At 34.8% G+C, this 13875-nt stretch overlaps 1 protein-coding gene across 1 annotated transcript; it reads right to left on the bottom strand.

Annotated features, from left to right (window-relative positions):
• Positions 1 to 12719: 12719 nt before the first annotated feature.
• Positions 12720 to 13397, bottom strand: LOC104648757 (uncharacterized). Its single transcript, XM_010326622.1, has 3 exons — positions 13263 to 13397; positions 13061 to 13156; positions 12720 to 12923 (listed from the first exon to the last, which is right to left on the bottom strand). Exons 1-3 carry the CDS (start codon positions 13395 to 13397, stop codon positions 12720 to 12722), a joined length of 435 nt encoding a protein of 144 aa, XP_010324924.1.
• Between the last annotated feature and the right edge of the window lie 478 nt (positions 13398 to 13875).

A 13875-nucleotide genomic window follows, 5' to 3' on the forward strand; every position in this document is an offset into this window, starting at 1 on the left:
AATCCACAATTCATTAGTCATAGGACACACAAAAGAACAAAGCAACAAAAACATCGTCAACAACAAATAGGAAAGCACATTACAATTCAAACATGATTTCAAGAACACTTGACGCATCACAGAAGGTATATGTACATAGAGGGTGGTACAGAGGAGGATGAAGGACCAGCAACAAACAACTCAACAAGAATCTTCAAATGTACTGAGTTTGAGGATCTCTTTAACTCCAATGTTGCTTGAGTTTTGGATACCTCATCCTTAAGCCCAAAATTTTCTTCTACCAAGCCAACATGTGCAAGTCCATAACTGATGTGCAATTGATCTAGGGCAACTGTGTGTGCAACCTTAAGAGTCGCAATTTCTTCATTCTTCATAGTTAACACTACCTTCAAGCAGTGTACAGGAGCATCTTCACCCCTAGATGTAGGAGGTATCAGAGCCTGATCCACCTCCCCTAACACATTTTTAATAGTTTGTTCTTATCATTCTGCAACAGGAACTTGAAATTACTTAAATACTTCACCCAACCAAAAACCATACTTAAGTTCATGTTCTTTAGTGTCATTCAAGCAGCTTTTGTGAATATTACTCAGTACCAATTTAGGCAGATTGATTTGTACTTTAGAAATCAGTACGTTTTTGCGATCTAGGAAGAAGGATCTTATGCACTATATCAAACAACAGCTATGAAAATTTTTATCTACCCTAGTGTACCCCTTAAGAGTAGGGTCATGTGTAAACCCACATGATATCTCAAGAGTTGTTGTCAACCATTCCAAAGAAGGCCAAGTGCGCTTTTGAGATATCAAGTAAGGTAAACGAAATCCCTCCTCCCGTACTAGTAATTGATGAATCCTACCCAACAACATTAATGTAGAAATCCCTAGTTTCTTTCTTCCCCATCTTACGCCTTCTATTGCCCTGCAGAAACATGCATTCCACCCTTGTGCCTGTAGCAGTACAAGTATTACCCCATTTCAATCCCCCCAATACCTCAACAACCTTGCTCCTAAAAACCTTTTTTTCTTAAATGCCCTTCTCATAGCCTTATGAGTTTCAGAAGTAACTAAGATAACACCAGCAAAATCATCAGTGTGAATATTTTGGACACATTATTTGTTTTATTTGAATCACCTATTGATCCTTTTCTCTTTCTTATCTTATCTTTTACAGGTTCAACGCTATCATCAAGAATCTAAATTAGATTTTCAAGAGCAACGAACTTACTTTTTATTCCATGAGCATTCTTAGTAGACCTTATGAGTAGAGCAACATCCAAATCACGTTGTCCTGACCTAGTGACATTAATGGAGTAGAGGGAGGGTTTTTTGGGTATTTTCTTGAGACTCGATGAAGTCAAGAACGAAGTTGTCTCGGGATAATCATAACCAAAAGAGTATTCTCATCATCACTATGAGTAGTATGATCCTATTCCTTGGTCGATTTTAGTTCCCCCTCACAATAGGAATCATTTTCCTGAAATTGTTCTTCCCTCCGAGTCAAAGAGTCTACCATGAGAGGGCATGCAAGATGTTTCAAACCGAAGGAATTGACGAGAATGACATTGGGCAAGATGAATGGGATTTCTGGATTTTCATATGGTATGATCACAAGGTGGTGTTTTTCAAATGAAGTCATGATGTGAGAGTGGCGTGTGAGGTTCTGGGTAATGGGATGATGAATAAAGAGGGTTTGAATGGGGAAAAAAGAAAAAAAATCTTAGGAGAGGATATTGGGAAGTGCAAGGGTTTTTGAGAGAGAAAGAGAATCGATTTTATGTTTGGAAAGATTGATAAGAATTTTGGTGGCAAGAATTGTGTATTGCGGACAGGGAATTTTAGTCCTGTTTAGAAAGTGTAGTGTACATACCTTTTAAGTGTAGGATGGTGATTTATGTTGTATTGGTAACCTGTGTCTCCAATTTCCTGAGAATTGCAACTTCTTTAGTTACAATGAATAGGGATTATTAAGACTTAAACATATTATATAATGTAAGAACATAGTCTTGTAAGCAAAGAAATAGTTAGGTGATTTTGATCATCCCTAACTCCAACTTGTTCCTTTCAAAGTGATCCCTTGCTAATGCCTTAGTGAAGATGTTAGCAATTTGTTGTTCAGTGACACAAAAATTCATGGAGATTTTCCCCATTTCTACATTGTCTCTTAGGAAGTGGTGACAAATGTCTATGTGTTTTGTTCTCTTATATTGTACATGATTTTTTTCCATGTTCATTGTACTAGTGTTATCACAAAAGATTGGAACACACTTAATATTAAGACCAAAATCACTGAGTTGTTGCTTAATCCATCATAGTTGAGCACAACATGAGGCTGTTGCTACGTATTTATATTCTACAATAGATAGTAGACAATGCAATAAAGTTTTGTTTCTTTCATCCTCAAGAGATTAGGAAAGATCCTAAGAATTGATCCATTCCTATGATACTTTTTCTGTCAGCTAAATACCCAACAAAATCTGCATCAACATATCCTATTAATTCGAAATTACTCCTTTTTGGATACCATAGTCCTAAATAGTGGTTCCTTTTCAGGTATATGAAAATCTTTTGATGGCTTGGAGATGCGATTCCTTTTGATTGGTTTGAAATCGAGCACACAAGCCCACACTGAACACAATATCTGGTTTACTAGAAGTAAGGTACAACAGTGAACCAATCATACCTCTATATAGTTTTTGTTCCAATATAGAACATATTACTTCAAGGTCTAACTTAGTGCCTGTGGCTAATGGGGTGTCTATTTGTTTTGCATCTTCCATTTTGAATCTTTTAAGCAGTTCCTTGACATATTTCTACTGGTGAATCCATGTACCTGTGGGTGTTTGTTTTATCTGAAGCCGTAGAAAGTAGTTTAGCTCTCCAATCATACTCATTGCTCATGAGGATGGAAAATGAGTTTGTGAGTACTTTGTTTGTTGCTCAACATATGATGCCATCAACATATACTTGTACAATCAATAGATTCTTTCCATTGTTTCTGAGAGAAAGTGTGTTGTCAATTTTACCTCTTGAATAACCATGACTTTAAGAGGAATTTTGATAATCTTTAATACCATGCCCTTGGAGCTTATATTAACCCGTTAAGAGACTTTTCAAGTTTGTAAACATGGTTAGGATGGTCAGTATTTTCAATACAAGGGGGTTGTTTTTACTACACTTCCTTTTTTAGTAGTACACTGAGGAATGTAATTTTTAAGTCCATTTGATACAATTTGAACCCCATGTGTGTTGCAAATGCTATGCATAACGTGATTGCTTCCAACCTTGCAACTGGTGCGAAGGTTTCATCATAATCTATACCTTCTTCTTGATTGTAACCTTGAACTCCATCCTGGCTTTGTTTCTAGTTATAGTACCATGTTCATATAAGTTGTTCCTAAATGCACACTTTGTACCAATTATAGTTTTGTTTTGTGGTTTAGGTACAAGATTCCGAACTTTACTTCTTTCAAATTGGTTCAGTTCCTCTGCCATGGCTATTATCCAGACTGCATCTTGAAGGGCTTCACTGATCTTCTTTTGTTCCATCATAGATAAGAATGAATTAAATGCACGGTGATTTTTCATACCATATCTGGTTGTTATTCCAAAAGCAAGATCGGTGAGAGTATTGTCCAAAGGAGGTGAACCTTGATCTTTGTAATCATGTATGATCAAATTTGTAGTTTCATTATCTTGATCATTAGTTAGCTCAGGTTCTTCTACTTCAGGCACCTCTTCTAAGTTCCCTTTTAGATTGTTGGAAGTATGGATGCTGATTGCATCATTCTCATAGAGAGAACCTACTCTTGTTCTTGTTCCTTTGCATTATCAGTGGGTGCTTCAGAGATTTACTCATCTTCTCGGAACATCTGGTTAGTCACAGTATTGTACTCATCTAATACAATATGTATACTCTCTTCCAGACATAATGTTCGTTTGTGTAAACCCTATAAGCTTTACTATGTGTAGAGTATCCTGGAAAAATTCCATTATCGCTTCTTGCATTGAATATTCCTAACAAGTTCTTTCTATTAGTATGAATGAGACATTTACAACCAAATATTCTTAGGTGTGAGATGTTACATTTTCTATGGTGTAGCATGCAACATTGGTAGCTTCAGCCTAGAATTGTTTTGTGAATTTTCTAAGAATCATCATTGTTCTAGCCATTTCCTGAAGGATACTATTTTTTTCTTTCAACTACACCATTCTTTGTGGGGTTCTAGGAGTAGAGAAATTATGCTCCACTCCATGAGTCTCCAAGTACTGAGCAAATTTTGAGTTCTCAAATTTTGTACCATGATCAGATCTGGTTGATGTCAATTGTTTATCAAATTTATTTTAGCATTTTATTATAAGGGAGAAAAAAACTTAGAAAGCATCAACTTTAGAAATTAGAAAAAGTTTCCTATTATACCTGGAATAGACATCTATTAGAAAAAAATATATCTTTTCCCTCTACTAACGTTGACTCTCATGGGACCACATGAATCCATGTGTATTAATTCAAAAGGTCTAGTTGATCTTATGGACTTTTTTGGTTTGAAAGAAGATATTCACTTGCTTTCCTAGAGTACATGTTTCACAAACTATTGTCTCTTTGAATTTTGTTTTAGGGGGATCCATAACTAGTTCATTCGAGATGAGTTTATTCAGTTATATATGGATAGCATGATCTAGACATTTGTGTCATAGCAAAGGATCCTTATTAGTCACACTTAAGCAAACTAAATTCTCATCAGATACTTTTGAGGTATTCCCTGTGTATATATGTTTATCTCGTTTCCCAGTCAGAAAAACTTCTTGAGTTTTAAGGTTAATAACTTTTTCATCGATTGATGAGAAGATTACCTTGTTTCCTTTATCGCACGGTTGAGATATACTTAGCAAGTTTTGTCTCAAACCTTCTACATAATACAGTTTATCAATTGAGTGTTCATCTGATATGCCTATCTTTCCAATTCCCTTAATCTAACCATTTTTTCCTCTGCCAAAAGCTACCATTCCACTTCTTTCTTCTTTGAGTGAGAGAAATTTTGATGTATCCCAGTCATATATATCGAGCAAGAACTGTCCTTGTAATATTGTTTCTTGTTTTCTCTCACTTTTCTTAAAAATTTCACAGGTTAGTTTTAGGCACCCAGCTTAACTTGGGTCCTTTACTAAATCAAGATGAATAAGATCTCTATGTATCCATTTAGGAAGATTAGTTTTCCTTTGAGTATACATATTCCTTTGAAGTGTTTTATAAGTGCCTCTTGTTTTATTTTGATTCTATATTTTGGAAAATTTATCTTAGAGTGACCTGAGTTACGATAGAGACTACAAAATATAGAAATTTCTCCTTGCGATCTGTTAAATCCTATTACAACCTTTATGTTTCGAGGGTTGTTACTTCGATGTGTGACTATCATGGATGACCTTATCCATTTGTTTTCTCTTTCCAAATCAGTTTCAATTCAGGACAATTCAAGGTTAATTTTTTATAATCTTCTCTTTTTCTAGGCTTAAGTCATTTTTATGTTTATTCACTTTATGTTCATGTTTGGTTTGATCACGTGCTATTTCATTACCAAGAATTTTTAGTTTTATATATTCAAATTTCAGTGCTAGATTGCTGGCTCTCTTGTAGTTCATTGTTGAGCTTTTTGAGATCGATATACTCAAACTTTAAACTAGTCATAGAGGCAAGCAATTGATTCTTGATTTTAACTAGTTATTAGATGTGAGCCTTAAAAATGATAATTTTTTCTTAGAGAACTTTATGAGTTTATCTTTAAAATCAAAGAGATTTACCTAGTTCCTTCATAGTCTTATTCAGGTTCAGGTTTTGATTCTACGATATTCATCAAGGCGATGTCATCATATTGTCATCATACATGTTTGAACCTGTTCCCCAAGATGCATACATTGATTGTCCCTTTTCTTTTAAGAATTTCCCACTTCTCCTTTTCAGCACTTTTCTTTTTCCATTCTACCTCCCACATAGGACAATCCTTGATCTGATGATCAGTTTTACCAAACTTGAAGCATGCTCGAGTCTGTGGTTTCTTTGAAGGCTTTTCCTTGGTGGGTGGTGAACTTTTTCCAAAGTTCATTCCTTTTTTGAAAAGTTTCTTGAAGTTTTTACTTATCAATGCTAAATCCGCATAATCTATATCTGATTCATCACTTTCAGTTGCTTTATGTCAATTGGACTTTTTCTCTTTGTTTCCTTCAGCTCTTTTGTCAACATTCATCTCATATGTTTTGAGATTTCCTACAAGTTCATCCAAAGTCATATTGTTAAATCTCTGGCTTCTCTAATTGTAGAAACTTTTATTTTCTATTATCTAGGAAAAATTTTGAGTACTTTGTATACCTATTCATCAGTGGTGTATACTTTTTTAAATGAGATTAATTCGTTTACCACAATAGTGAATCTAGTGATCATATCTTGAAGTGATTCTCCAGATTTCATCTGGAAGGCTTTATATTCAGAGCATGGTCTAGCAATTCTAAATTTCGAACTTGGGTTGTACCTTCGTGACCATTTTTTAAAGTGTCCCATATTTGTTTTGCTTAGGTACAACTTGAGATGCGATTAAACTCATCAAGTCCTTGTCCACATACAAGAACGCATTTGGACTTTGCATATTTAACCAACATCTTATAGTCAACTTCTCCGTATTTTTCTTTTGGTTTTGGTACTATATTTCCTTAACTATCCATTATAGTAGGACTTAGTGGTCCGTCAGTGATTATCACCCATAGTTCGTAATATTCAGCTTGAATGAAGTCTTCCATTCGTATCTTTCTCCATGAGTAGTATTGTCCATTAAACAAGGGTTGTTTGTTGATGTGTTGTCCTTGACCATGTCCAATAGGAGGTGTAGAAATCATATTGATATTTGTCTTAAATTATTAGATTCTTTATTAAGATAGCCTTCTCTAATACCACTTGTTAGAATTCTACCCTCCTAAATTCCTAGAAGAAACACGTATTCATTACTTATTTCTCTTTATTTGAAGCTTAACAATAAATAGTTTTGTGTAACACCTTATTATATAAAATTTTATTATTTATTCCACCTTCAAATAACACAACGAGTACATAGCCATGTAACCTGAGGAATCGTAAAATCTAATTCTTGTCTACCCCTAGAAAAAAATCCCTGGTTTTAAGTCTTCTAATGTTCTTCAAGTTCTTCAACTTGTCGAACAATATCTACTCTCAAAACTTTGATTGTGAACAAGAACTATTGTCAACAATTGTACAATATATCTCTCAATTTGCAGCACTCCCCAAAACAAAAATCAAAACTCTTTCAAACTCTTGATCGTGTTTTGAACTCCTCTCTATGTAAGTGTACAAGCTTCTCCAAAGAAACTATTACCCTATTTATAGATCACGACTCCTCGGAATCCTTTTTCACCTTGAAATTTCATTGTCTTTTAAAACACTGTTTGACTCGTCCTCAATTTGGAATTCCTACTCGTGTTGTGATTCCTCTTTTCCTAGAAGCTTAATTTTAGAAATTTTGTATTATGTAGTACTCCTCCTAATATTGTATCCGCCTTTTTTATTTCCGAAAACCTTCTCCCATCAAAAATTGGATTAAGTGGGAATATGTTGATATCTATTCTATGCAACTTGACTATTTGACAATCTTCAAAACTTTTAATGCTTTAGCTTTGTCTTTTTACAGGATAATTCACACGCAAAGTGACGATGATTCCTATATACACTTGAGGAATTTTATGAGTGTTCGTAAAACCGAATTGAAGTGAGACCAGATGCCATTGCATAATAATTATTTGCATTATCCTTGAGTTAAAGAAAATTTGTTTGGATAAAATCATGAATACTTTAATTACTACATGGAGAGAGCTAAAAGAAGTGATCCTAGAGAAATTATTTCCACAATCAAAAAAGTTGTTGCTGAAATATGAAATATCTAGCTTGAGGTAGGTACCTAGAGATGCTTTATATAAGACATGGGAGCGGCTTACAAAGAAGCTGAAAAAGTGCCACATTACTGGATACACAACTATTTGCTCCTAGAAATATTCTAAAAGAATTATACTCTAATGCTAAGGTACTGGAAGACACTATAATGAGAGGAGTATTCTAGAAAAACACTTTTAAGGAAGTGACACTCGATGGAGTTATGAAAACCAATAGAGCTTGACACACAAAGGAAACATAGACTTCTAAGGGTACTTATGTTGTAGGTTCACTATAGGATATATTGATAATAAACGATGAGTCGAGTCAGGAGGTAGACCAGATGATAACTGAATTTAACATTGTTGGGAGATATATTATAGGTAGTGGATGAGAGAAAATTAATGTCGTAGGCTCACATGACAGATGAGAAGTGGTAATAAATGTTATATTTACACTTATTTATGTCCTATCAACAATTTGAGTCATCAATGCTTAATATTATGTCCTATACTAATGATATTTTAATGATTTACAACTATGAAAGCTAAGGGACAAGGCCAAAAACATTGAAAATAGTAGAGAGTTCCAACATGTGTTAACCTAATCGAAAGGGTGAATCACTCAAACCCTTGAACCTTTATGAAATGGACAGTGTTTGGAGATTAAGTGTTAAAGTTAATGGACTAAGCAGAGTCGAATTGGCGATTCACCAAATTACTAAAAGTGAACCCAGTTGCATTGCCAAAAGTGATAGACTCAAGCGAAAAAGTGAAGGCTATTTTAGGCACACTAGTTGACACTTGAGAATTCACCAATTATGAAGGTCGTGTTCCATCAATTTCTCCCCTTTGAGTTATAGTTGAAGCATGATACGAATGATGATTCACTAAGTGGGTTTGGTGAGTCTGGCTAACAGCGCCGAATGGGATGGAGTTATTTTTATAAAGTATAAAGTAGTTTTCAAAAGTGAAAAAATGGATTTATCCTATATTTAATCATTTTTTTTACTCTTGAAACTCCTATGAAGAGAAAAATATTCAGTATTTCTCTTAGTTTGACATGTTTCTCTTGTAATTGACTATTGGAGAGTGAAATTAAAGTGAGTTTTGATTATATTGCTTAATTTCATCACATTCATGGTTGATATCGTAATATGTATAATTTTTGCACTTTTTTTATGGGTGTTGATAGTTGATTTAGTGTATTTCTTATATCGTTCTATTTTATTGTCTTCCATTATGGATTTGAGCTGTTAGAATGTGATTAATTTAGGGGTTAAACTGGCCATGTTAATCCTGTGTCAAAGTATCGATTTTTTTCTTGAAAGATTCCAATAAGAGTGGGTAATTAGCTAACCAATCTAGGTGAAGCTAGTTGCAAAGGCAAAGTAAGGGGTTAAATTTCAAATTACATAAATGAGATTGGAAAGAGATTTTATGAACTAAAGTTATGAGAACGAAAAAGATAAAAATTATTGAAAATGACCCAACTTATCCATGATCGGTGAGATTTATCTAGAAATCTTAAACCTATGTGACTTCGATTTCCAATCCTCACACCCTTAGAATTGTTATGAATTGCATAAACTCTATTTAGTATAATTCGTTGCTCATATATGATTTTGAAATTACTTTATTAAATTTTGTGGAATAGTCCACACAATTTCCTCATCTAATACAATATATTAGTCACATTTTAATTCACCTTTGAGTTGTATCTTTACACTACTCTTTGTGGGATTCGACCTCGACTCTTAGTTGTAGTTGTGTCGTTATTTTCTTGTAGTTTAATAGTTTTACACTTGCTTTTGTTGTTGTGCCATATTGGTAGGTGGTCTAATGATATCAAATAGTGGTGATAATTCTAATCGCCATGGGCAAGATAGTAATGTTAGAAAGAGGGACATGATGAATTTTAAGTCACAAAAAAAGATTGGATCAATTCAGTTACCAAATGTTCAAGAGAATATTGCCTTTATCATAACCGAATCAATGTTCCAGGTGATCAAATGAGAGGGTTATTCGGAGGTTTTGAGCATCAATTTCCCAATAATCATCTCTATAGGTTTGTGAATGTGTGTGGACCTTTTCTGGTTTTAGGGGATTTCACAATAGTCAATGCAGTTGAGGTTGTTCCTTTTTTCTTTGGTGGAGGAGGCTAATACATCATACTTTATAATACTTTTTTGTTTCTATGTCTTGTATTTTGCATCTGAAGTGTTGTTGTGATTCCCCTATACTTTCCTTGGCCCCATATGTCTTATTATCTACTTTTGAGGTTGGTTTATCAAACCCTATTTGATCTTATGATGTACTGAGACTCTTAATCGGAACTCTCTGCTTTGATTATATTCATGTGACTAATATAAATTTTAAATTGAACTCTAGCATGTTAATCTATTGTTTGGGCAAGTGTATCTAAGTTTCTCATGTTTCATATTGAAATTTTTGGTGTTGCATGTTGGCTATTGTGCGGGTGAAGTTTTCCACACAATCAATTTGAATAGAATATAAATTAAGGACTAAACATCAAAGAACTATTCTCTCACCCATAAGGGAATTCACATGTATGCATAAAGAACCACAAACTTGTCCTTCATACGGGCTATTATGCGTGTGAAGTCTTCCACTCAATCAGTTTGAATAGAATATAAATTAAGAACTAAGCATCAAAGAACAACTTCCACAAAAAAATCCACATGTTACATTCCACCAAAGTGCACTTGCGTTCGCCCAGTTTTCTTTATTCATGAGCCAACTGACTGCACCTTTTAGCATGTTAGAAACTCACTCGGCGAGTCACCGAGTGGATTTTTCAATCTCTAACCTCCCTTTTCTTCAGCTTTCCAACTTTTATGATTCTTTTCGCAATGTAATGTTATTGCCTTGTTCTTTAGCCTTCATGGATGCACATAAACAAATTAACATCAATTATGAATAAAAAATAGGAATTGAGCACACTAATTCATTAAATTACAAGTCTTAAATGAGTCAATATTCACAACTCATCAGCACCCTTAACTTAAACTTTAACTTGTCCTCAAGTTAAATAGGAGATCAATCAGGTCAACAAAGATATCTACAAGCAGTGCTCCTTGAGACTCCACATAAAAGTGCATACAAAGTTCAATCCAAACATGCAATGTTCAATTGTGCAGTCAAAGTTTCCAATCACCATCATTAATTAGAGTTCATGATCGCAAATGCTTGCAAATTCATGCCCAACAAAAGTATTTCAATGCCCTCATATCAAGAATGATCTCATGCTCTCGCAAAGTCAATCAAAGATAAAAATTCAAGGAATCAAAATCAACTCTCACACTCTCAATAAGAAAAATGTGTATGATTTTACCTATAGGCTTGCCCATATTTTTAAATTAACACATCACTTGGCTTATAAAAGATCAAAAAGGTCTTTCAAGGTTTTTAATTGGGTTAAGGGTATGGGTATGATCATTTCGGCTTACTGACCTCTATCTTCATGAAGCATGACTCAAACTTCACTTATTTTCCTTTTCTTTTATTATTTATTGGTCTATTCATAGCACAAATATTTTTTGTATTACTCGTCGAACACCTCTTTTATTTCCACAACAATGCACAATAGATACAAATTTATCATTTCTTTTCTTTCTTATCTTTTTTTTCACATCTCTCATTTGTTATATGGAGGGGTTCCAAGTTTTTTTCTACTCCACATGTTCCCAAAGAAGAATTTCACAAACTTCTTGCTCGGTTCTTTCCTCATTGTTACCACACCCCAACATAGACTTTTGGCCCAAGTGGCTATTCAAACAAACCAATTATTCACGAAGGTTATAGGTGGAAAAGACATGGCAATTTCACGAACCAGTCTAAATATTTCTGTTCATGTTTCATTTAAATAAAAGGTTAGTCTCAAATAGTGCCAAGCTAGGTGGTCACACACTTACAACGTGGTCACACAGAGGTATAACAATTAGGTTCCCTCTAAAAAGTTCATGCCTAAGATCATTTCATTCATTCATATATCAATTCTTGTAAATTGAACCAATGGGGCAAGTACTAGGTGTCGGTATCCACACATTTCAAGTACATCTCACCACACATGACATTCAACACAATCATTGATCACAACTCTACATGTTAATCTCGTGTGCAATGATAATTGCAAGACTAACCTTGACATTTGACTAGTCATAATGACATGATAAGAGTTCACACAAGACTTATGACAACTCAAATTGCCTCGTTGGACTAATACAAAGATATTGTTCATCAATAACACTATTCAAGTCATCAATATTGATACCAACAAACACTCAGATGTACAACTGAACACTAGCCAACATTCAGATTAAAGCAATTATGAGGGAGACTAATGAGTTGAATCTAAAACATCAATATATAAATAATAATCCAAATGAAAATAACAACATATCTCAAAAAATGAAATACAACCAAAAGGAAACAACAAAATACTACAAAAACGTAGATATTTAGTTAGCTTCACCCACCAACAGAACTAAGCAATGTCCTCAATGCAAAATAAGCTTACAGTATCAACAAGGAATAAAATTCAGGGAGAGTAAAGATCCCTTTGTCAGTCAGAGCTTGAGGTGAACTCTATGTCATTAGAGTGGCTTGCATCAGTGTCCTTCTCGACTACAACTCCGAAAGCCTGCATAATGATATTCTGTGTGGGCTTAGACCCACTAGAATCATCATGGACGTGTCACGTAGTGATGCCTCCATGGCCACCCATAGTAAATCACCATCCAAATCCTCCAAGTCCTCATACACCTCATCCTAATGAGATAATAAATCCTCCTCATCGATCTCCGGCGTGTTACACTTTCCATCCTCATCAATTACATTAACATCTTTGGTCACAATATTAGTAAGGATATGAGAAATAGTTAAAATCGTAGGCATATTAGAATTAGGTTCCTCAGGGATATCTACAGCACCCCACAACATCGATATATCGGTGGATTTCACCTCATCCACATCCTGATGCAAACCAGTAATATCGACCTTTAGGGCTCTCGAATCAATGGAGTTGTAGTTTTTCATCTCATACACCTCAACCCAAGTGGTGAGGGCATCCAATTCTCATTCATGGGTCGAACGAGATCCGGTGCAACAACCTTATCTTGATCAATCATGGATATAACAATGGCCTTAACCGGAGAACTCCTCACATCGGAAAAATGGGTAATGTCACCCATTTTATAAATCATGATCTGGGAAAAGGAGGATGGTAGACAACAGTAGGAGTAGGATAATTAATGTTCGACGGGGAAAGTATACTCGAGGGCTAAACTTCTAGGTGGACTGAGTGGGGTCGACCTCTGTAGACTCCACATTAACTACTGTTGAAGTTTCCATCAGAGCTTTCTTCTTCTCTGCCTGATCCTTCATATACTCTACTCCAATCCCATGAATATAACAAGATGAGGAAAGAGTAACCTCACTACCTACCATTTCAACAAAGATCACACTTGCTTGGCGACACCAGACACTAATTAAAATCAAAAATTACAATGATGCTTAATTTTTTTGTCCCTCATACCGATATCCCGTGTAATAATTGACTTAAGGTTCAACCTATCTTAGTCGATGATACACCCTAGAAGTATATCTTTTGAATGCGGGATGATAGACTCATTCTGTGATAGTATTAACGTGTTGCTAATGAACCCGAACTAGTACCATACCATGATGTTCAAATCATTCTTCTCAATAATAGCCTCCACCTTGATCGAAAGGGGTGTGGTATTACACAGAAGTAGGGCAAGCCACCCCTTTAGTTCATCCAAAGTCTTATATTGATTTATAGGCCAAACAGTTTTGATTCTGCACCATGCAGTCTAACTCATCATTTATATATGTTTTGGTACGCTTGACTTTCTTTTCCCGCACCTCTACAAACATAATCACTGCCATCATTTTTCCCTTTTCG

The sequence above is a fragment of the Solanum lycopersicum genome, chromosome 8 (assembly GCF_036512215.1).
Source record: "Solanum lycopersicum chromosome 8, SLM_r2.1".
Lineage (NCBI taxonomy): Eukaryota > Viridiplantae > Streptophyta > Magnoliopsida > Solanales > Solanaceae > Solanum > Solanum lycopersicum.